Raw genomic sequence first — 24737 nt, forward strand, 5'->3', positions numbered from 1 at the left:
GTTAGTGGTGACTCTCTAGTGCCTTGAGGTATGTGCTGTTGGTAGTCCAGAGGCATACAAGAGGGCAGGGATTACTGCTGCTGGATTGTACTGTTTTTGTTCCATTAAATAACTGGTTGATGATACTTGCAAAATTGGGTAACATGCCAAGTAACAGCTTCATGTCATTGTTATAATATAGAAGGCAGCCGTTTGGCGAATCGATTCTATGCTCCAATTCTGTCACTCCCTCTCCTCTACTCTTTCCCCATAATCCAACAAATTAATGATGTAAGTGCTAACCAATTCTCTTTTAAATGCCCTGGCTAGATTTGTTTCCACCACCAACAGGCAGTGAGTTCCAAATCATGAATCCTTTTTTTTTAAAATAGCTCTAATGTCGCTTGTGTATCTTTCAACCAAAATTTTTAAGGAGGACCTTGACTCATTTGCGAATGGGAACAGCTTCCCTCAGTTCATCTACAGTAAAAACCAATCAGTGATTTTGTGCTACCCTGTCAAACTCCTGTTTTTTTCCTTCTCCCAAAAGAAAAGGACCCCAACTTGAGTAGGGGTAGCTGAGATCCCTCATCCCTGGAGCCATTCTTTAGATCTGTAAATCTTGGCTTTTGCTCTGTTTGTTCTCCTACTCAGAGGATGAAGAGTTTCATGGAACATTGCATAGTTATATCCAACACCTTGTAGCTAGTTTGACTAACCTGGGAGCCCCGAACCTATTTCTTTGGTAGGGAAATGGTTCCACAGGATGTCTCAGAAAAATGAAAGAAGCAAAAGAATCAAAAGTGGTTTATGTAAAAAAAGTCATCTTACATCCTGCCTCAGTCCACCAATCGCCTTGGAATCCTTCCTCGCCACTCCCTTTCTCCTCTCTATGCTGGCCATTTCACCTCTCTTAGTCCTGATCTAGAGTTTCGACCTGAAATGTCGACAGTTTTTTTCCTCCCACAGATGCTGCATGACCCACTGAGTTCCTCCAGCACATTGTTGGTTTATGTAAAATATTTCTGCTTTTGCAGATATGATTGCAAAACAATTCCCTACAAATTATTCTTTTCTCAGACTTGGATTTTGTTAAATTGTTTAACTGTTTCAGTCAGATGGTGTAATGCTTGAATTAGATAGATGAATGAGGTTTCTTTTGACCCACATTGAGATGGGCAGAAGCTGGTCCCTATGGTCCAAATAAGATATTCTAGGTATTGAAAGGATAAATGAGAAGCCAATTAGAATGACTGAGTGGGGTGGAGGAAATTTAAGGAAATATTGTACAAGTAGGGTGCATTCTCACTGGGAAAAGAGGAGGTTGAAAGGTGATGTGCACTACTTTTGGGATCCTACAAGAACTAGGTAATGCAGATCATGAAATTTTCACCTTATCTGGGCAGTAATAACCAGACAATATGTGGTACAGTTAAAACAGGCAGCAGAGAGGGAGGTTGTTGGGGAAAATTCAACATTAATCTGTGTGAAAGTAATATCACAGTCAGAGGAAGGTCAATCTATGGAAGAGTCATCTTAGGAAACAGGTAGGAACCTTCCAAATATGAGTTGGATGGACCTTTGTGAATTTAATTGTTAATTTGTAGCAGAACTTTCATTGTAAAACAAAAATGATTTGAAAAACCTTTTGTAAATACCATAATGCAAATCAAAAAAGCTGCACTTGCTTCATGAACAGATTGATAAAATAAATAATCCAGCAATATCATGCAATGAAAGAATGAAATTTACAGTTCAGAAGCAAAAAAAAACAAGAGACTTTACTGTGTACGTTACCTTGGAATTTGTGGTTTTAATGAAGGAAGAACAGTTCACACTCACTGCTGTTACCATGTAGAATGGCAACAACTTCTGGTGTCTACAAATGAACAGTTAAATTCAGGAATTCAAAAGTTGCCATCAGTACTAACCCGCACTTCAATACTTGTAAAAAAAAATTATAAAAATTGTAGCCTTTTACTTCCTGATTTGCTGTCTCTGAAAGTTCTTCAATCTAGTTGACCACACTGTTGCTGGATGGCACAGATTCCCTGCCTCGGGTGCCTATCAGCAACTGGAAAAGAGGAAATCCACACCATTCAGCCCACTGAATCAGTGTGGGCCAGTGTCTGCTCTGTAACTGGTGAGTATCCTTACCTCACCGGTGGGGTGGGGCGGAAAAAAAAAATCCAGGTAGCTCAAGTACAGCTACTTCCTCGTTAATAGGAAGTAGCTGTACTTGAGTCCCTTTTAGAGTTGGACATGGGGGGTTAGAATTCCTGGGCAGTTTGTCAATATGTCTAGTGATGCACCGTTATCAGTGGGAATATACTCTTAACCAAATGGGAGGCTTGAAAAACTATCAAGCGAGAAGTTAGGCATCAACGGATGTGGGAAAACATACCTTATTATAGAGGAATCACATTCAGGGAGTTGAATATAATGAGCTGACTGTGCAGATTAGTTGTGGTACATCAGTGACCACACTTGTTTTGAAGTTGTATAGGATGGCATATACTAGTGGAAGCACTTCCATTTCTCCTACTCTCTTCTTGTTTCACTCTTTAATCTATATTATAATGCTTTCAGAACACTAGACAACTCCTTTTCAGCCATTTCAGTGCTGTGATGACATGCAGATAACATCAGTGGGCAACACATTTGTCTCTGAGTCAGAAGGTTGTGGCTTCAAGTTCCTCTGCAGCCACACACACATCAATGCTTGTAACCTAATGCAGTACAGAAGGAATGCTGCACTCCTGGCATTACTCCCTCAACCAACATTGGTTAAACAGGTGATTTATTAATTATGACACTACTGGTGGTTGGGCAAATTTGTGGCTGTGTTTCCTTCCTTATAACTGTGGTCACACTGAAAATATTCCATTGGCTGCAAAGCCCTGTCATCTTGAAAGTTGATGTATAAATGAAAGTTTCCCTTTTTCTGGATTCATTCTGTGGCTGCGATGTTATAACTTTTACTACCTATCTAACGGAAGTAGATTTTTTGCATTTCTTTTCACTTAAGTCCTGCCAGAAGAATCTAAATCTTGATAAATCTTAGGCCCAAGGGACTTTTATTCACACTGCATGGACTCCCACAGCATCACATGAGGCCCTTTGATCCTTTGCGTCTCTTCTTGCACTTTGAAAGAGCTTTTAAGCTTTTCAATCAGAACCATGTCATTGCTCTTTCAAAGAGCCAGTAGATTCTTTTCCTCTCTACAAGTATTTATCTAATTTTCTTTTGAAAGTAACTGTCATAACTACTTCCAACAGCCTTTCAGGAAATTCATCCTAGATTACAGTAACCGGCGCACGATCTTTGAATGGGATGAGTGAAAACTGAATTTTGCTTTGAAGGAAATGAGCGGGAATGTAAAAGTGTTGAATTGAGCAGAACAGGTGTTTGTAATGTTTTTCACATTACATGCTCCGATAGCTCACTCAGAAGCTCTGTGGTTTATTATGGTGATATACCAGGTGTCGAACAGTAAGCTGGTACTCAAACAGCAATGCATTGTTTGCTATCTTCTAGCTCAAAAGTTTCCTGTATCAGACCACAGCTCTGGGTTGTTCAACCCACTTCCTTAGGCTGCAGCTGATTCTGTTTCTTTTCTGTAAAATTTATTTGAATAAGGAAGGCATGTGAATGTGTAAATAATCAGTTGTGCCCAGTGAGGGTTTTAAAGTGTGCTTTTTCCCCAAATAGGTTTTTGCAGATTACTCAATATTTGTATTTACTTAAGCTACTTAAAACTTCAAGTTTTATTTGATGTATCTCCATGAAAATGTAGTTTTTTTTTAAAGCCTTCCTACCCCTTTCAATGTTCATCAAATAGTAAGTTTCTTCCTGTGATCTTTAGTCCCAGTCTTGGACTTGGTAAATTACTGGCCAAACACAGTTCAGTCTCTTTGATGTTGAGGAGTATACGGACAAAGCTCATCTGGTCAGTTTGTATTTTCTGGGATATTTCGGTGGGGGTGGGAAGGGTGATTAAATGAAGGTTTACTTCTGACAAACTTTGCACTCACTGAAGTGGGCGATGTCCTTGTTGACCAGAATGTAACATTTTTCCATCATTTCTTTACAATCTGCAAAGGGTTCAGAACTATAATTTCAGTAGGTTCAAGCTAAAACAAAGATAGGGATCTGACCTCTTGCTGGAGAAAATCACTGAATTGACTTGGAGAATGGAGTGTCACACTACAGCATCTTGACATCCATTATAGCAACTGTGTGGAGCTACATTTGCATCACACAGTTGATGAACTTATGTAGTTTTGTGCAGGTGAATGCCACGCAAGTATGATGCAATGAGCCTTACAGTAGTATTAATGGTAAGAATCCTTCATGGGCAACACATGTACAGTAACCGACTGACTTTTTTTTTCCTTTTGTCACACTAATTTGATTGACCTTATTAGTTACTTTTTCAAGAAACTCAGTGAGGGCAGGGTGGTAGATGTGGTTTATATGGGCATCAGTGAGGCCTCTGATAAGGTTCAACATGGTAGGCTGCTATGGGGTTGGATTGCCTGGGATCCAGGAAGGGCTAGCTCATTTGATACAGAATTGGCTTGATGGTAGGAAGCAGAGGGTGATTGTGGAAGGTTATTCTTTGGACTGGAGGCCTGTGACTAGTGGTGTCCCCCAAGGCTTGGTGCTAGACCCATTGCTATTTGTCATCTGTATCAATGATTTGGATGAGAATGTATAAGGCATGGTTAGTAAGTTTGCAGGTGACACTAAAATTGGTGGTGTCATTGACAGTGAAGATGGTTAACAGGATTTACAGAGGGATCTTGATCAGCTGGGTAAGTGGGCCAAGGAATGGCAAATGGAGTTTAATTTGGATGTGCAAAGGGTTGCATTTTGGGAACACAAATCAGGATAGGACATTAACAGTCAATGGTAGGGCCCTGGGGGTGTTGTAGAACAGAGGGACCTAGGAGTACAAGTACATGGTTCCCTGAAAGTGGCATCACAGGTAGATGGGGTGGTGAAGAAGGCTTTTGCAATGCTGACCTTCATCAGTCAGGGCATTGAGTATAGAAGTTCTGATGTTATGTTGCAAGACGTTGGTGAGGCTGCATTTGGAATGTTGTGTTCAGTTTTGGACATGTTTATGAAAGATGCCATTAAACTAGAAATAGTGCAGTGGAGATTTACAAGGATGTTGCCGAGACTTGAGGGACTGATCTATGGAGAGACATTGAGCAGGTTGGGACTTTTTTCACTGGAGCATAGGAGAGAAGAGGTGATCATACAGAGGTGTATAAAATCATGAGAAGCATCGATAGGGTGAATGTGCACAGTCTTTTTCCCAGGGTTGGGGAATCGAGAACTAGAGGGCATAGGTTTAAGGTGAGAGGAGAGATATTTAACAGGGACCTGAGGGGCAACTTTTTCACCCAGAGAGTGGTCAGTATATGGAATGAGCTGCCAGAGGAAGTGGTTGAGGCAGGTACATTAACAACATTTAAACGATACTTGGAAAAATACATGGATAGGAAAGGTTTGGAGGGATATGGGCCAAGCACGGGGAAATCAGCTAGCTTAGCTGGGAATCTTGGTCGACAAGGACCAGTTGAGCCGAAGGGCCTGTTTCCATGCTCTATGACTATGACTCTACCTCAATATACTCGTGTGGAATGATCTGTCTGGATGGCATGCAAGTAAAAGCTTTTCATCGTACCTCGGTACATCTGACAATAATAAACCAATTACCAAGTCTATGAATCCCTAAATTATACCAAGTTATTGGTAACTACAAAACTATGATAATATGGTAATCATTTTGTGTTTTTGTTCTGCCTGCATAGAATTTGTACAAAAGAAGTCTGGCACTCAGTAGAAAGAATAGTGTCAAGGGCTTTGATAACGGCAAAAGTAAAAGCATAAAGATGGGTTAGAGCATCTAAAGGTATAATTTTACATTGAAAGAGAGAGATTGACAGAAATACTTAAATATCTTGGCTATGATTTTAAAGGCAGGTATTAGTAGCATTCTAGAAGGATGTACATAGGAAATGGAAAGAAAAGTACTGAAGATAAATATAGATAAGTTTTTTTTCCAAGGTAATGGAGTTAAAATTAGAAAAATCAACAGACCCAAATGGTACGTGTCCCAGAATACTGACAGACTGTTGAGGAGGCGATTGTGAAGGCAAGCTATAATTTTCAATGTGAATCTTTGGGAAGGTGGAACTGTGCCAAAGTATTGGAGGCTGCCAAATTCTGTAGTCCTGTTCGAGAAAGGCAGGGCAAAGTCACAAAAACAGGCTATTAACGTGAAGGAAAAACTTCAAATTAAAATTTGTAGTCTGATTGCAGTTGTTGATAATGTGAACTTGTAGTTGAAGAAATTAGTGAACAATTGGTAAGTCGGTGTATTTATAAAAATAGCATTTATTTTTGTAAATTGAAGACACAAGTGGTAATGGATATCAATTATTTCAGGAAAAAAATCAGATGTCATGTACGTACCCTACTTTCAAAAACTTTGCACAAATTTTGTGGAATGTACCCCTATGGATAGAGAGGTAACTAGAGGACAGAAATTAAATTGTTTATTATTGTCATATGTACCAAGGTACAGTTAAAAAATTTGCATACCGTTCATACAGATCAATTCATTACACAGTGCACTGAGGTAGTACAAGAGTAGTAATGAGTGAATGAGTAAGTATAGGCGATCGTGTTCCAGGTGGACTTAAGCTGGGACTTGTTTTGACTATAATTTGAATATTGGTAAATTTTCCCTATTAAGGACAAATTAGATACTGTGCACAACCAGGAGGAGGTTTGCAGAAAGACAGCAGATATCAGACGTGGATACAGTTTATACAAATAGTGAAAGGACGTTTACTCTTGTTGGTGCTGCCTTCTTGGGCAGTAGTTTAGGCTCGATGATGACTTGCTTTGACTCTGGTTCTATAGGTTCTGAGGTAGCTAAAGTGTTCCAAGCAGGATGCACAGACTCTACCACAAGAGGGGTGGATGGGTGGGTTGTCTGAGATGTGTTGTCCTTTCACTTTACAAATGGCCTCCATGTGCTCCCATCATAAATATTCAGTATCAGAGTCGTACACCATGGGAATATGCCCTTCCAAGTCTGCACCGTCTGGTCTAATCCCATTTTTATTCACTTTACGTTCTGGATGGTTTTCTTCAACTCTGAAGGAAGGTAGGCCAGCGATTCCACAAAAATCAGTGAAGATGTTAAACATTTTCTCTGTTCTCCTAGAAGTATCTTATTGTGACGGAGCTTGTAATAAAGTGCACCTCTGTGCATGATGCAACTTGGAGTATAGGTCATTTTTTAGGACTCTGATGTTGGGCGTGCAGTCCATATGGCCAGCCCATCAGAGCTGATTGAGTCTGATGTGACCTTCTAGGCTGGGGATGTTGGCCTGGGAGAGGATGCTGCCATTGGATCGCCTGTCCTACCTGTGGATTTGGAAGATTGTGTGGAGACAGCATTAGTGAACTTTCTCCACTGTTTTGTATTTCCTGCTGTAGGTTGCCCATGCTTCCCAAGTATACTGGAAGGTGGCAGCAGTGCTGCTCAGAAGATCAGGGTTGGGTTTGAGATTTTAGTCTTCAAACACACTTCTTGACAGAAGACTGTGATGCACTGCGGGCAGTGGTGAATATTCACCTTTGGTGTTCACCTTTGCTGACAGGTGGCTCCCAGGACAGGGAAACTGATCCATATTTTCCAACATCTGTTTGTACCTTTTATCGTCAGGGCCAGGTTAGGGAGTGGTGAGGAGGGGTGGGTGGAAAAGAGGGTGGCATGGTGTCTGATGGGGCATATAGGTAGAGAGCCCTCTGCCTTCTGCATGCATTGCCTACCTGCACTGCACTTTCTCTGTAACTGTAACACTATATTCTGCATTGTGTTATTGCTTTTCTCTTGTACTACCTCAAGATACTGATGTGATGAAATGATCTGTATGGATGGCATGCAAAACAAATATTTTCACTGTACTTCGGTACATGTGACAAGAATAAAGCAATTTACCAATTTAAGGCCTATCCTTTTATAAGCATAAGTGAAGGAAATCAATGATTTGTATTTCAGTTTGTGAATTTACAGATATGCAGCTGTACTGTAATTTGATGACAGAGGTTAGGATGGTGTTGGTTGTGGGTGCAGGTGATAAGGCTCTTTCTTTAGATTAATTCCACTCCAGTAGGGTGTTTCTTGTAGGTGAGCTGCAATGTTGCAGTGAAGGTGCTTGAGAAGAAGATTGGAATGATGATACAACTCGCATAATCTCAGTTTTGTACCAGGATTGTCTCTGTGGTGGACCCATTGGTTCATACCTCAGTTTGCAGGTCATCATGTAGTAAACATAGATTGGTAATGAGTTTCTGAGGACAGTGAGATTTGGGAAGGATTCTCCATGATAAGACTTTAGCAGACTAGAAAGGAATGCAGGTAGAAACCTTCTAAAAACAGACAGGGTTTTAAATGCAGCGGTATCAAACATAGAAGCATGGATGTGAAGATGTATTTGTGCAAGATGTTGTTCAGACTACAAGGGGAATATTGTGTGTAGTTTTCACAAGATTGAAACGTCTGGAGAAAGTATATGAAGAAGACTTACCAGAATGATGTAGTAATAAAGCAAGACTTCAGAAATGGGTTGTGTTTTTATGAACTTGGAACAGAGGTTAAAGCAGGATCCAATGTTACAGCTTTCAGAAGAATAAAATAGTGCATAATTATTTCCATGCTACTTAAATCAACAAAAAAACGATTGATGATCTCTGGATCATCCCGCATAGTTCAAAGGAAAAATGGAAATAAAATTGTGCAGGGTTTAGAATAGCTACTTGTAAGAAATTGGAGCAGGAGAAGGCTAGTTGGCCCTTCGAGCCTGTTCTGTCATTCATCAAGATCATAGCCGATCTATCTCGATGCCATATCCTGCACTATTGCTGTATTCCTTGATTCTGTTAATATCCTGAAATCTGTCAATCCCTATTTTGCATGAGTTCAATGTTGGCATCTCCACAGGTCTCTAGGATAGAGAATTCCAAAGTTTCACCACTCTGTGTTAAGGAATTTTCCCTCATTCCAATCCTAAAAAGCTTATTGCTTCTTTTTAGAAACCTTTACGGCTTTTGACTATTGGCCAAAATGTATCATCTAACATGGAACGAAAGGAAGGACTTAAGGCTAAGGGTAGTAGATGGGCTGCAAACAAACAGGCTGCTTTGTCCTGGATAGTGTTGAGCTCCTTGAGAAGTGTTGTAGCTGCACTTAGTGAAGCAAATGGAGTCAATTTCATCACACTCCTGGCTTTGGCCTTCTCAATAGTGCAAAGGCCTTGCCAGGTGGTGAGTCATTCTTGTGGCCACAGCATTTATGTGGTTGGTCTACTTCGGTGTATAGAAAGACCATATCAACCACCATATCCTCATCGACACACTTGGTTACCTCCTTGAAAAATTAATTCAAACTAGTCAGACAGGATCTCCCCTTAGCAAAGGCATGCTGACTATTCTTAATTAGTCCAGGCCTCTCTAAGTGCAGATTCATCCTGTCCCTCAGAATTTTTTTCCGATAATTTCACCACCACTGAGGTTGGTCTCACCAGCTTGTAATTACCTGGCTTATCCCTGCTGTCCTTGAATGAAGGTACTGTAGCGGCCCGGACCCGCAGGACTCGAACCGCCATCGGCAGCTGCAGGCGCGGGAGCGCGACGCAGACTAACCGCGGGGCGGGCCTTCCGGCGGGGACCACACGTCACGTCTGCCAGAGAGGCTCTCGGTTACTTTAGCAAGCGCGCATGCTTTGTTTGATTCAGTGAAGTGTGCTCCAGTCCAGCCTCCGTGTTTCTGCGTTTTCTTTTCTGCCACGCACTGCGTACGGCTACATTTGGTGACCCCGACACCCCCAGATGGCATCTTGAACCCGCGACATGAATCCCAACGACTTGCACAAAGCAGTCTCGCTCAAGCTCCCGACTTTCTGGGCCGCTCAGCCCCATGTTTGGTTTGAGCAGGCTGAGGCCCAGTTCAGCATCAGAGGCATTACAGCCGACGCCATGTGATATTACTGGGTGGTGAGTGTGCTCGACCAGGACATGGCAGCGCGTATCATCGACTTCCTGCACCTTCCACCTACAGAGGACAGGTACATTAAAATCAAGGCACTCCTCCTCCGCACTTTCGGACTCTCCCGACGTGAGCGAGCCGCGTGGCTCCTGTGCATGGATGGCCTGGGCGACCGCAAGCCATTCGAGCTGATGGACGACATGCTGGCGCTCATGGATGGCTATAAACCCTGCCTCCTTTTCGAGCAGCTGTTCCTCAAGCAACTGCCAGAGGACATTCGCCTCCTCCTTGCGGGCGAAGATCTCAGTGACCCGCGCAGCCTTGTGGCCAGGGCGGACATTTTGTGGCAGAGTAAGCAGCTGTGAGCAGCTTCCATCTGCCTAACCATGACCATGCAGCCTAAGGCCAAGACCCCACAACCGAAATCGCTGAGACCCATGGAGGACAAAGATGAGGGTTCGGACCAATGGTGTTTTCACCATCAGAGGTGGGGGTCAAACGCACACCGCTGCTGTCCACTGTGTGCTTTCCCGGGAAATGCCGGGGCCGGCTGTCGCTAGTGGCTTTGATGGCTGGCCATTGCGACAGCCTCCTGTTCCTCTGGGACCGACACTCCAGGCGACGTTTTCTGGTGGACACTGGGGCCGAGATCAGCGTCCTTCCCCCCTCAAATATGGACACCCGTACAACGGCCCCAGGCCCCGACCTCACTGCCGCGAACGGCACCACCATCTGGACATATGGCTTGTGTACCATCCTGCTGCATTTCAGCCCCAACTGTTTTGCCTGGACCTTCATGGTAGCAGCGGTGTCGCGGCCATTACTAGGGCAGATTTCCTACGGGCCAACCGCCTTCTGGTCGACCTGAAAGGCTGGCATTTGGTTCACGCCAAGACTTCCCAAATCTTCCAGCTCGGGGAAGCCCAGTTCCCGGCCGTTCACCTGGACTCCGTCACGCTCTCAGGTGACGAGTTCGCCAGGGTGCTGGCGGATTTCCGCTCCATCATCACCCCACAGTTCTCCACTACTGGCCCCAAACACGGTGTACAGCACTGCATTCCTACGCAAGGACCACCGCTGCACGCCCGGGCCCGTAGGCTGCCACCCGACAAGCTTCACCTAGCCAAGGAGGAGTTCTGGAAAATGGAGGAGATGGGGATGATCCGCCGCTCAGACAGTCCTTGGGCATCGCCGCTGCACATGGTGCCCAAGTCCGCAGGAGGTTGGAGGCCCTGTGGGGACTACAGGAGACTTAACGACGCCACAACCGGTGCCCCACATCCAGGACTTCATGGCCAACCTCCACGGGGCGACCATCTTTTCAAAAATCGACCTGGTCCAAGGTTATCATCAGATCCCCGTGCACCCCAATGATATGCCCAAGACAGCCCTCATCACCCCTTTCGGGCTGTTTGAATTCCTAAGGATGCCCTTCGGCCTCAAGAACGCTGCTCAGACTTTCCAGAGGCTAATGGACTCGGTTGGGCGAGGCCTGGATTTCGTCTTTATCTACCTAGACGACATCCTGGTGGCCAGCAAGTCACACAAGGAGCACGTGGCACATTTACGCCAGCTCCGCCAGCGCCTGAGCGACCACGGACTGGCAATCAACCCGGCGAAGTGCCAGTTCGGGCTGCCGGAAATCGACTTCTTGGGCCACAGGGTGAACCAGCAAGGAGCCGCCCCTCTGCCGGACAAGGTCCAGGCCATCCACCAGTTCCCCAGATCCAGCACGGTCAAGGGCCTGCAAGAGTTCGTGGGGATGGTGAATTTCTACCGTCGGTTCGTGCCGGTGGCAACGCACATCATGAGACCCCTGTTCGGTCTGATGGCCGGCAAGGCCAAGGAGGTAGAATGGGATGCGGAGTCCACGGAAGCCTTCGAGCAGACTAAAGAGCCGTTGGTGAAGGTGGCCCTCCTAGTACACCCGAGAGTCGATGTACCCACGGCGCTCACAGTCGATGCTTCCAGCATGGCAGTCGGTGGAGTCCTGGAGCAGCTCGTCGAGGGCCAGTGGTGACCGCTCGCCTTTTTCAGCCGACACCTGCGACTGTTGGAGGTGAAGTACAGCGCCTTCGACAGGGAGTTGCTAGCGTTCTACCTAGCCATCCGGCACTTCCGGTATTTCCTCGAAGGAAGGGATTTCACTGCGTATACGGACCACAAGCCCCTCGCCTTCGCCCTTGCAAAGGTATCGGACCCATGGTCGGCTCAGCAGCAGAGGCACCTCCTTTATCTCGGAGTTTACCACCGACATGTTTCGGGACTTCGGCTGGACGACGTCCCCGTTGGCCCTACAGCGGTTTGGCTCCTGTGCGACACGTCGACTGGCAGACCTCGGCCTGTGGTACCAACAGCATGGAGGCAGCAGATATTCGACACGCTACACGGCCTGGCCCACCCATCCATCCAGGCGTCCATCAAATTGGTCTCAGACAAATTCGTCTGGCATGGTCTGCGCAAGCAGGTCGGACACTGGGCCAGGACCTGCGTACACTGCCAGACCGCCAAAGTCCAACGGCATGTGAAGGCTCCCCTCCAACAGTTCCAACCGATGCTCGGCAGGTTTCAGCACATCCACGTGGACATTGTCGGCCCCCTGTCTGTCTTCCGGGGCGCCAGGTATATTTTCACCATGGTCGACAGGTTCACCAGATGGCTGGAGGCCATGCTGCTAGCGGACACATCCACGGAGTCCTGCACTGGACACTCATCGCAAACTGGATCGCCAGGTTCGGACTTCCAGCGGACATCACCTCCGACAGAGGGGCACAGTTCATGTCAGGGTTGTGGACAGCACTGGCACAGCTCCTGGGCACCCGTTTACACCACACCACGGCGTACCACCCACAGGCCAATGGTTTGGTTGAGCGTTTCCACAGGCAGCTCAAGTCAGCCCTGATGGCGCGCCTCAGAAGGCCCAACTGGGCAGATGAACTTCCCTGGGTTCTACTGGGCATCCGCATGGCCCCCAAGAAGGACCTGGGCACCTCCTCGGCGGAGTTGGTTTACGACACCCCCCTGATGGTCCTGGGCGAGTTTGTGCCGGAGGCCCAAGGTCCAGCAGGGATGCCGGCGAAAGTGCTGACGAAGCTGCGGGACAAGGTGGGGAGCCTGGCACCGGTTCCAACCTCCAGACATGGCACTACACCGTTTTTTGTTCCTAGGGATCTCAGGGACTGTGAGTACATTTTCATTCGCAGGGGCATGCACAAGTCCCCTCTGCAGAGGCCGTACGAAGGACCCTTCAAGGTGATCCGGCACAACGGATCTACGTGTGTCGTGGAGGTGGGGGCCGCGAGGAGACCTTCACAGTGGACCACCTCAAACCGGCACATTTGGACATCGGACAGCCCGTGAAGGTGCCCCACCATGCCGGCGGGGCAGGCCACCCAAGGTGGACACACAGACTGGGGATCCCACGCCCCTGATGGGCGATTCTGGGGGGGGTGGTGGTGTAGCAGCCCAGACCCACAGGACTCGAACCGCCATCGGCGGCCGCGTGTGCAGGCGCAAGAGCGCAACGCAGACTAACCACGGGGCGGGCCTTCCGGCGGGGACCACACATCACATCCGTCGGAGAGGCTATCAGTTACTTTAGCGAGCGAGCGCGCGCGCTTTGTTTGATTCAGTAAAATGTGCTCCAGTCCAGCCTCCGTGTTTCTGCGTTTTTTTTCTGCCTCCAGTCATTTGTCCCCTATTCTGCAGCCGGAGAAGATTGGAAAATTTCTGTCAGACCCCAGCAATCCCCTCCCTTGCCGCCCATATCAGCCGGGGATGAATCTCCTCAGGCTCTGGGGATTTATCCATCTTTAAGCCCTCTCAGACCTGTAATAATTCCTTTATGACAGAGCAAAAGTACTCTGTGACGTGGAAAAACCAAAGCTTGAGAGAAAAATAAATTGTCCTATGTTTTAAACACAATATCTGTGTGCTCACAGATATCATCATGGAACAAACAATTAATACAAAAATGCTGTAAGAAATTCCAAACTTTGCATATCAGTGCACTTGCTGTTTAGTGTTATAAATTACTTTGAATTGGACTAGATAGACTTGTGCTGCCTTCAGCTGAATGCTTTTCTGAGGGTTTGACCATGTGATTTCTACAACTGTTTCACGATCCAGGAGATTGCTTGTTATCAGTGACCATCACAGGGAAAAATGGTTTCAAGTGCTCGGCATTGTGATTCTCGCTTTCCTATAGGTTGCTGAAAGTTTGCCATGATAAATGCTGCTAGTTATTAGTTACAGCTGGAGCCTTGAAATAAATTCAATGTAAACAAAAAAACAGGGTTTGGAATCTGCAGTGTTAAGCCAGCACTGCATGGGAACCTCATGTGGCACAGAAATAGACCCTTCGGCCACACTCTTCTCTGCTGACCAAAATTCCAATCTACGCTACTCCCATTTTCCTGCATTTGGTCCATATCCCTCTCTTCCCTTCCTATCCAGGTACCTGTCTAAGTGCTTTTTATATGCTGTGATTATACTTGCCTCTACCACCACCTCTGACAGTTTGTTCAAATACCTACCATCCTCTGTGCGAAAATTTGTCACTTGATTCTTTTAAATCTTTCCTCTCACCTTAAACCTAAGCCTTCTAGTTTTAGACCCTCCTACCCTGGGGGAAAGCCTGTGACTATTTTCCCTAGTTAGGCCCCTCATAACTTTATAAACATCTGAAGTCACTCCTCAGCCTCCTGCTCTCCAGTGAGAACAATCCCAGTCTATCCAATCCCTCCTTGGAACTAAAACCCTTTATTCTCAGCAGCATCCTAGTGAATCTCTTATGCATTCTTTCTATTGCTTCCACATCGTTGCACACGATATTCCAAGTATGGCCTAACTAGCATCATGTACAGTTGCAATATGACATCCCAAATCTTACAAACCTACCCCTGCCTATGAAGTCGAACAAGGTAAATATCTTCTTCACTACACTGTCCACCTGTGTCACCATTTTCAGGGAGCTATGAACTTGCACCCCTATGTCCCTCCGTATATCAACGCTTCTAAGGTCCCTGCCATTTGCTGTATATTCCTGGCCAGTATTAGACAACCCCAGATGCATTACCTCACACTTGTCTGGATTAAACTCCATCTCCCACTGCTCCACAATTCTCCAGTTGATCTATGTTTGTCTGTATCCTTGGGCAATCATCCTTGCTATCTACAACTCCACCAATCTTCATGTCATCAGCAAACTGACTAATCAGACCACAGACATTCTCATGCAAGTCACATGACAAACAACAGAGGTTCCAGCACCTGTCAGAAAAACAACCCTCCACCGCTACCATCCCAAGCCAGTTTAGGATCCAGCTTATGTTTCTTTTGTCCAAGGCAGTGAACTCCCAAGACATGTGAAGCCCAGAGCACCATGCACAATGGAACTGTCTTTGCACAAAGCCTTTTGTCTGCTGGCTTGTGGGTCACGTGGTTAGCAGGGGAAATTATCGGGGGTGTGGATCACAATGGAAAGAGTTAAGTGAAGAAGGAGCTAAGGGAGATGGTGGCTTGAGTGGTGAAGGGAGTGTGGGAGCATTGGAAATTGTTATGCCCCCAGTTGGCAGGCTGAGCTTCAACCTAGACAGTAGCGAGTAACAAAAGAAACTGATTCATTGGGAAGGTGAAGAGTGCAAATGTAGCATCTGTCAGCAACTAGTTAAACCAAAGAAGAATGATGAAGTTTGGATGATAGCTGTTACATCAAAGGGGATTTAAAATGAGCAGACATTATTGGCAATGAATTCGTAATCTTCAATCTTGTTTATGTGCAGACATCAAAAGCTGAGTAGGCATGGGCACTGCTCTTTATATGGGAAGACATTCGATTGTAGACTTTGCTGCTCTTGACTGAATATGTTCTGCAGGAGTTTCTCAATATGCTTTGTCCACTGTATGAAAGGGGAAGGTTGGAGCAGGCATTGGCAGCTGAGCACTGGAAGGAAGGTCAGTGGTACAAGTGCAGCAGTAAGAGTGAATGAGAACAGGATATTGTTGGCAGGAGTCGTTCCCTGACCTGATTCTTGGATTGGCTGGTTGCTTTATGGCTGTTTTTAAGTTGCATTTCACTGTGTACATCTGAGCTTCATAGTCATTGCAGGATTTCTTCTCAGTGTTTAACTGCTTAAAAAATCAGTTGTCTGTTGTATGACATAATTAATTAAATTAGTTGTCCCCAATACCCTTGTTCAAGGTTGTGTTCAAGAGAACACAGTGTTCTATTTATGTTACTTATACTGATGCCACTGATTTGATTTTAAATGAGGCCTTGAAGTTGTCTCTGGAAGAGCTGATTTGTCACTGAGCCAGAGGGAGGGGCTGGACCATTTGAGCATCAGGCTGTGAGGAAAGAGTTTGAACAGGACACTGGTGATGCTGGAGACCTGAGGTAATGGAGCAAATCAATGGATTGATTAGCATGTTCATAATTGGGCTTGCTTCATGTGCATTCTTTCTCTTTGGGATATTGTTAAGTGTGGGGTGCTACCTGATCCCAAAGGGGGGTTAAGCTTATCGATGGTACATTAAGGGGGGAGATGTAGCAGTTGGAAGGCAGGATCAGGAAATGCATGGATACCTTATTGGTAACATGTTGAAGAACCAAGGCTGAATTTTTACTCCTAATCAGCTGATTGATCTGTACCGATTATGTGATATTATGTGTAAACTAACAAATTTTGAAGATGACAGAGGCAGAAACCCTCATGACATTCAAAACACCTGAGTAATTTAGAAAGCTTTGGACAAAGAGCTGCAAAGTGGGATTCCGAAGTTTATTTGGTTTAGGCATAGTAATCTGAATAGTCTCCTTCTGTTTTGTAAATTTCTGATACTCTGAATATTTGTGGCTCACAACAGCTTTTCAATGCTAATTTTTCCAAGGATCTATTTCAGGAGATCTTTTATTAGGTAGTGGACTGTGCCATGAAGAGAATAGATGGTGTTTATGTTATAAACTGAAAGAATGTTGAAACTGTGCATGTTACCAGCACTGGTTACTATCTGATTACTGTGCAGTATCTTTTGAAGCATTATTGTGTGAGCAATTGCAAGGTTGATTACTCTGTGATTTCTTTACATTACAAGCCATTCTTCCAACGTTCTGGCTCTATGTGGTATTTTGTAGTACTTGAATATCGTTACGTCTGATGGCTAGTAACTGATGACATTGCTTTTATCTTGTTCCTTGGTAGTTCCTTAGCGGTTGAGAGAGATCGCTTGATAATTATGTCCTTCATTCTTGCATCTATTTGAAAACATCTCTGTTGTGAAAGTAATAGTCCATTTTATGGCTCCCACCGTGTTAAGTGGGTGGCACAATGGTGTAGTAATTAATACTGCTGCCGCTCTGCTTCAACGGCCAGGTTGATCTTGACCTTGTATGCTCCCTGTGTGGAGTTTGCACCTTCTCCTTGTGACCGTGTTAGTTTTACTTTGATTCTCCAGCTTCCTTCCATGCCTCAATGATGTACTGTCAGCTTACTGTAAAATTGCCCTGAGTGCAGGTGGGTGAGAGGAGAATCAGGGGAGTTGATGGGCACATGAGAGAGAATATATTACAGGGAAATAAGTTGGGAAAGGGACTTCTGAGAATAGGGAAACGAAGGACTTCAGATGCTGGAATCGAGATGAAAAACACGATGATGCTGGAGGAACTCAGCAGGCCAGGCAGCACCTGTGGAGAAAAGCAGGTGGTCACTGTTCTTCAGGACCTGAAACATTGACTGCCTGCTTTTTTTCACGGATGCCGCCTGGCCTGCGGACTTGTGAGAATGCTCTGCGTGGACTCAATGGGCGGAATAATCTCCTATGTCATAAGAAAATATGAGAATGTCGAGAAATTTGGTTTGTTTTCTCTGGAGCGTCAGAGGCTGAGGGGAGACCTGATAGAAGTTTATAACATTATGAGAGGCATAGATGGGGTGGACAGTGGGAATCTTTTTCCTAGGGTAGAAATGTCAAGTACTAGAGGACATGCATTTAAGGTGAGAGGGGGAAAGTTTAAAGGAAATGTGTGGGGCAAGTTTTTTTTTACAAAGAGAGCTGTAGGTGCCTGGAATGGGCTGCCAAGGGTAGTGGTGGAAGTGTTTAAGAGGCTGTTAGACACTTGAACATGCAGGGAATGGAAGGATATGGGTCATGTGCAGGCAGAAGAGATTTAGCTTAGTTCAGCACAGACATTGTGGGCCAACAGACCTATTCCTGTGCTGTACTGTTATATGTTCTATGTAGAACTAACCTGATATGATGTGGGGAATAGACTTGATTACAAATGGATAAAAGACCAGATGTTACTAATTTATTTTAACAGAAGTACCTCTTGAGACTGAAAATGAAGTTCAAATGTATTTTAGTAGTGAAGGGCATTTCTGCACAAGGATTAATTTTCTTCTACTTTTTACCAGCACTAGCTACTGTTGAAGATTTCCAGATCCGACCACATACTCTTTATGTGCACTCCTACAAAGCTCCAACTTTCTGTGACTACTGTGGAGAGATGTTATGGGGATTAGTGCGTCAAGGCTTAAAATGCGAAGGTGAGTGTCCATTTATAAAATGCTTTTCAGAACCTGCTTTTACCTATATAGTGTGTCTTGTTTCACATGCAAAGGTCTAACTTTGACCTGCAATGGAAAAGAGGAGAGCATCTCCCCAATGCTAAATGTATCCTCCATTGAGGAAGAAGAAGGTTGTGTTCAAATGCTCTATTAGTTCATCTTGAGTTGAGACAGAGATAAGACCTCTAAATGCATAAAAGAAGTCTCTGATTCTCTGATCCTTGCTAAACAGAGTCTGTACTGACTTTAAAAGAGTTGATGAAAACTTGACGTAAGGATAAAAAAAATAAAAAGAAAGATTCATAGAGTTGCATGAGGGTCAATAATCTTTTAGAAGTGGATTTGCAGCAGAGTTCAGATGGGGGTATAGGTTTACTGCTGTTGCTCTATTTCTTTACACCAGTAGCAATCCTGGGGCTCATGAATGCTTCCCAAAAGATTTGCGCTACACAGAAGTACAGATCAAACAAACAACTTTAAACTGTTGTTGAGCCCCCTTGATCAGATCTGTTTTCAAGGGTGACTGAGTTAGGCAAATATTGTGGTCAAGAAATCATACCCATTGCAGGGGCGTGCAGCAGTGCTCCAACTGTACAACCACACATCAGCAGTCTTGAGTTACAGCTGATGTCCCCTTGGTGTGCTCTAATACCTACATTACAACCCTCTCCCCTCTCTTCCCAATTCCATTTTGGGGACATCAGTGCACTGGTTTGTGTGGTGAAATACTTGTTAAATTCAGTCTTGACTCAGTTGGTAGAGCAGTTTGAGGTGTTGCCTTTGAGAGAACCAATCCTCAGATACACATAAAACATCTCGCTGTACCATTCAAAGTAATCCTTGTGTCCAGGCCTACATTTGCCTCCCACCCAACATGGCTAAACTTGATTTTTATCTGGTCACTTGTCTCATTCCTGTTCATAAGACCTTGTGTGCACATTAATTGATGTACTTCCCTCTGTTACAGCAGGAAATAGATATGAGACAATCTAAGATTGTTTAAGGTGTGAAATTTCAGTTATTCTAAAGTGACATAAAAATATCTGTCGATACTTGATAAGGAAAGAGTAAAGGAAATGTAAACTATCGATTACTGGGGAAATGCATTTTTCGGGTGTCCTAACTAAAGCCTTTTTAAAAAAAAGATTCAATATCCTTGCCAAACAGACTTAAAATTTGAGTTCCACATAAATCAAATTATGAGTTTTCTTAAGGCCTTATTTCTCTCTTGATCACCACTGTATATGTTTATTTGGCTGATTATGACTGAGCCACAGTGAGAGAAATTTCAAACAACACTGTATTGCTTGGGTAGAAAACGTTCACATGTGCAGACTTCAGGCAGCAGCGCACTCACTGTCTGATTAGCCAGAAATCCATCTGCTATTGCAACGCACTGAATCTGGGGCATGAAGAAAGAAGCAACGTGATGTCATTGCATGATTTGCCTTAGCATACATGTGCCAAACTAGAAAACTAGTCAAGGTTAGGCAGCTTCAGAAAAAAATAGTGAATACTGCAAACTTTTGACAAATGAATATATACATTTGAATGCACTATTTTTACAAAAAATTTGTTAGTAGGATCATTTTTAAAATAAAATTTAATGCAACTATGACAAGTTATTCACTTTGAAAGGGAGCAATGCAGAAGCTAATTTTACTTGGCAGATTTGTGGAGGACTAACATCCCAGTTCACTCTCCTAATATGGTTTTGGGAAAATGATGATTTAATAGTGAATGGTTCATTTGCTCATCAAACACCTGCAGAGACCCAGTAGTGCCATCTACTGGTGAAGTCTGAAGTATCTGTCATTTCAGATGTGAAAGATCATAACATTCTTTCAAAATCTTTGCAGTGGGTTGAAAAATGAATGGAAGAACAAAGGAATTGTCTCACAAAACCAGCATTGTCATCATTCACAGACAACTTAACCCATTCCTAATTTGAAGAACTTTGACACACGTGAACAACATGTTGTTGGTGTACCGGTGAAAGGCAGAAAATACTACTAATTTTTCATTAATACTACAGAATGAGTGCCAGTGCAGATGCCTTATCATAGGTAGATCTCAGATTCAAAATGCTCCAAGTAAGGAAATTATACCTTATCTCAATTCCTGATTACTCGGAATGGTCCCTCATATGGTTGTTTCAACGGCGCCCAAGGTGTGCCCTGCGAACGAAAACAAACTTACAGTCTCGTAGTTCTTTGGGCTGACAGGATGGGGCTTGACCGTGCCGCGAGGTGGGAATCGGGGCCAACTTGCCGAGCTTCTCGCGCAGTCTTTGTAGGACTGCCCGGGGTTGTTCCCCTTGGTCTCGAAGGGCAGATATGAAATCCCCTGGGACAACTAGGGGCGCCCTGTACACAAGTTCAGCTGACGAAGCGCGGAGGTCTTCTTTGAGGGCAGTGCGTATGCCAAGCAGGACCCAAGGCAGTTCGTCAACCCAGTTAGGACCCTTCAGGTGGGCCATCAAGGCTGATTTCAGATGGCGGTGAAAACATTCCACTAACCCGTTTGATTGAGGGTGGTAGGCCGTGGTGGTATGCAGCTGCGTCCCTAGCACGTTAGCTAATGCAGACCAGAGGCTGGAGGTAAACTGGGTGCTTCTGTCTGAAGTGATGTGGGCCAGAACACCAAAACGTGAGACCCAAGTTGTGAGCAGCGCCCGGGCACAGGAATCAGTCGTGATGTCAGGCAGGGGGGTTGCCTCTGGCCACCTCGTGAACTGGTCCACAATGGTAAGGAGGTACCGGGCTCCACTTGAAACCGGCAGAGGGCCCACGAGGTCAACGTGTATGTGGTCGAACCTCCTACGGGTAGGCTCGAACTGCTGTGGCGGGACTTTGGTGTGTCATTGGATTTTTGATGTCTGGCAGTGCGGACAAGTCCTGGCCCACTCACTGACCCGTTTGCGCAGGCCATGCCAGACGAACTTGCTGGCGACCAGTCGGACAGTTGATCTGATGGACGGGTGTGCCAACCCATGTACCGAGTCGAAAACGCGTTTCCGCCAGGCTGCAGGAACTATAGGGTGGAGCTGACCTGTCGCGATGTCACAAAGTAGGGTCTGCTGACCTGGACCAACCAAGAAATCTCGGAGCTGCAGGCCCAAGACTGCGGTTCTGTAGCTGGGCAGCTCGTCGTCGGCTTGCTGTGCGTCAGCTAGGGCCGTGTAGTCGACACCCAAGGACAGATTGTGGATGGTCGGTCTGGAAAGTGCATCAGCGACATTATCCTTTCCGGAGGCATGTTGGATATCCGTTGTGAATTCGGAAATGTAGGACAAATGTCTCTGCTGACGAGCTGACCAGGGATCGGAGACTTTGGAGAAGGCAAAGGACAAAGGCTTATGATCGGTGAAAGCGGTGAAAGGCCTGCCTTCTGGAAAGTACCGGAAATGCCGGACCGCCAGATACAGCGCTAGAAGTTCCCGATCAAAAGTGCTGTATTTCAGTTTGGGTGGTCTGAGGTACTTGCTGAAAAATGCCAAGGGTTGCCAACGGCCTTTGATTAGCTGTTCCAGTACCCCACCCACCGCGGTGTTGGACGCGTCCACCATGAGGGCGGTTGGGACGTCTGTCCTAGGGTGTACAAGCATCGTGGCGTCTGCCAGGGTGTCCTTGGCCTTAACGAAGGCAGCCGCAGCCTCGTCAGTCCAGGTGATGTCCTTGCCTTTACCAGCCATCAGTGAGAACAGAGGGTGCATGTTATGGGCTGCTGCAGGGATGAACCAATGGTAAAAGTTGACCATCCCAAGGAATTCCTGTAGGCCTTTGACCGTGTTGGGGCGGGCAAAATGGCGGATAGCGTCTACCTTGGCGGGTAGGGGGGTTGCCCCTTCATTGGTGATTTTGTGTCTGAGGAAATCGATAGAGTCAAGTCCGAATTGGCACTTTGACGGGTTGATCGTGAGGCCGAAATCGCTGAGACGGGAATACAGCTGGCGGAGGTGGGAAAGGTGTTCTTGGCGGTTACGGCTAGCGATCAGTATGTCATCTAAGTAAATGAACACGAAGTCCAGGTCTCGGCCTACCGCGTCCATCAGCCGCTGGAAGGTCTGCGTGGCATTCTTAAAGCTGAACGGCATTCGAAGGAATTCGAACAGGCCGAATGGGGTGATAATCGCAGTTTTGGATGGACCGGGATTTGGTGGTATCCCCGAACGAGGTCCACTTTGGAAAAGATGTGGGCCCCATGTAAGTTTGCTGCGAAGTCCTGGATGTGAAGGATGGGATAGCGGTCCGGGGTGGTGGCGTCATTCAGCCTGCGGTAGTCGTCGCAGGGCCTCCACCCTCCAGTGGCTTTGGGGACCATGTGCAGGGGGGAAGCCCAGGGGCTGTCTGACCTGCGAACAATCCCCAGCTCCTCCATGTGACGGAACTCTTCCTTTGCCAGGCGGAGCTTGTCTGGAGGTAGTCGTCGTGCTCGGGCATGAAGGGGTGGCCCTGTAGTAATGATGTGGTGTCGTACCCCGTGCTTGGGCCTAGAATTTGTAAACTGAGGTGCCAAAATTGATGGGAATTCAGCTAGGAGCTTGGTGAAATCGTCGCCAGAAAGGGAGAGTCCAGGCGCGGGGCTGGTAGGCTGGTTTCTCCCAGGGGGTAGGTCTGGAAAGTGCTAGAGTGGACTAACCGCTTCCCTCGCAGGTTGACTAACAGGTTGTGGGCCCAGAGGAAATCGGCTCCTAGGAGTGGTCGGGCAACGGTGGCAAGGGTAAAGGTCCAGGTAAAACGGCTGCCGCTGAATTGTAATTGAAGTGTACGGGTACTGAAAGACCGTATCGTTGTGCCGTTGGCAGCATTGAGTACAGGACCTGGTTGCCTGTTATGAGTGTCGCGGCCGGTCAGGGGCAAAATACTGACCTCTGCTCCAGTATCAACGAGGAAACGCCGTCCAGATTTCTTGTCCTGAACGAATAGGAGGCTCTGTCGGTGGCCAGCCGCCGTAGCCATCAGCAGCGGCTGGCCCAGGCATTTCCCTGAAACTTGCAGGGTGGGCGGCATTGACGGGCCTCCGCGCCCCACCTCTGATGGTAGAAACACAGCTGGTCGCCCGTGTCGTCATCTGTGTTCCTGGGGTGTGGCTGCTCGGTTGCTGGGACTGGACAAGGCAGGCATTGGGCTCGCGGCCTGGTGATTTGGCCGACGGACGAACCGCTCTCACGTTTGGCCTTCCACAGGACATCTGCCCGGGTGGCTACCTCACGGGGGTTGCTGAAGTCGGCGAGGGCTAACAGCAGGTGGATGCCATCGGGGAGCTGTTCAAGGAAGGCCTGTTCGAACATCAGGCATGGCTTGTGTCCCTTGGCCAATGCCAGCATCTCATTCGTTAGGGTGGATGGGGATCTGTCCCTCAAGACGTTCAGATGAAGCAGGTGGGCGGCGCTCTCTCGATGGGAGAGGCCGAAGGTCCGTATCAGAAGGACTTTGAAAGCTGGGTACTTATCTTCCTCCGGAGGCGACTGGATGAAGTCTCCGACCTGGGCGGCTGTCTCTTGGTCCAGAGAGCTAACCGCATGGTAGTACTTCATGGAGTCGGAGGTGATTTGCTGAAGGTGGAATTGCGCTTCGGCCTGTCAAACCAGATGCTGGGACGAAGTGTCCAAAAGGTGGGCAGCTTGAGGGCCACTGCATTGGCTGCTGCGTTGTCGTCCATTGCGCGGGTCCAAAATCCGTTTGGACAGTCGTGGTCACCAATGTAGCGGTTGCTACCGCGAAATAAAACAAGACGCTAGTCAGATTGCCAAACAAGAACTGGTTTATTTTCCCGCCTTGTGCGGGCCTTTTAAGGGAGACTGTTCCCGCCCAATGCAACCGGCAATGACGTATGTGCTACGTCATCAAGTCTTTCCCGCGCGCGGGTCTCCCCGTTGCTCGGGGAAGACGAAGGCCTGCCACCATCTTGGGCCTCGCCGCTCTGATGCCGTGCGACCCGAGCCGGTTCGCTTGCCCGGACGGTGAGTTGCTACACTATCTGTGTGGATTTTGCAAGCTCTCCCTGTGACCATGTAGGTTTCCCCTGGGTGCTCTGGTTTTATTCCCTCATCCTACAAACATGCAGGTTTTTGAGAACCTTGAAGTACACCAGGCTTAATGATAAATGCTAC

General features: G+C 46.3%; 1 protein-coding gene across 2 annotated transcripts in view; it reads left to right on the plus strand.

The window, feature by feature from the left end:
* prkd3 (protein kinase D3) overlaps positions 1 to 24737 on the plus strand; it is a 294030-nt gene that overhangs the window by 156768 nt on the left and 112525 nt on the right. For both annotated transcript variants that reach the window (XM_052011314.1, XM_052011315.1), the window contains exon 3: positions 18470 to 18601. In XM_052011314.1, the coding sequence (XP_051867274.1) occupies positions 18470 to 18601 (132 nt within the window). The remainder of the gene's footprint in view (positions 1 to 18469; positions 18602 to 24737) is intronic.

Source organism: Pristis pectinata, chromosome 3, assembly GCF_009764475.1.
Source record: "Pristis pectinata isolate sPriPec2 chromosome 3, sPriPec2.1.pri, whole genome shotgun sequence".
Lineage (NCBI taxonomy): Eukaryota > Metazoa > Chordata > Chondrichthyes > Rhinopristiformes > Pristidae > Pristis > Pristis pectinata.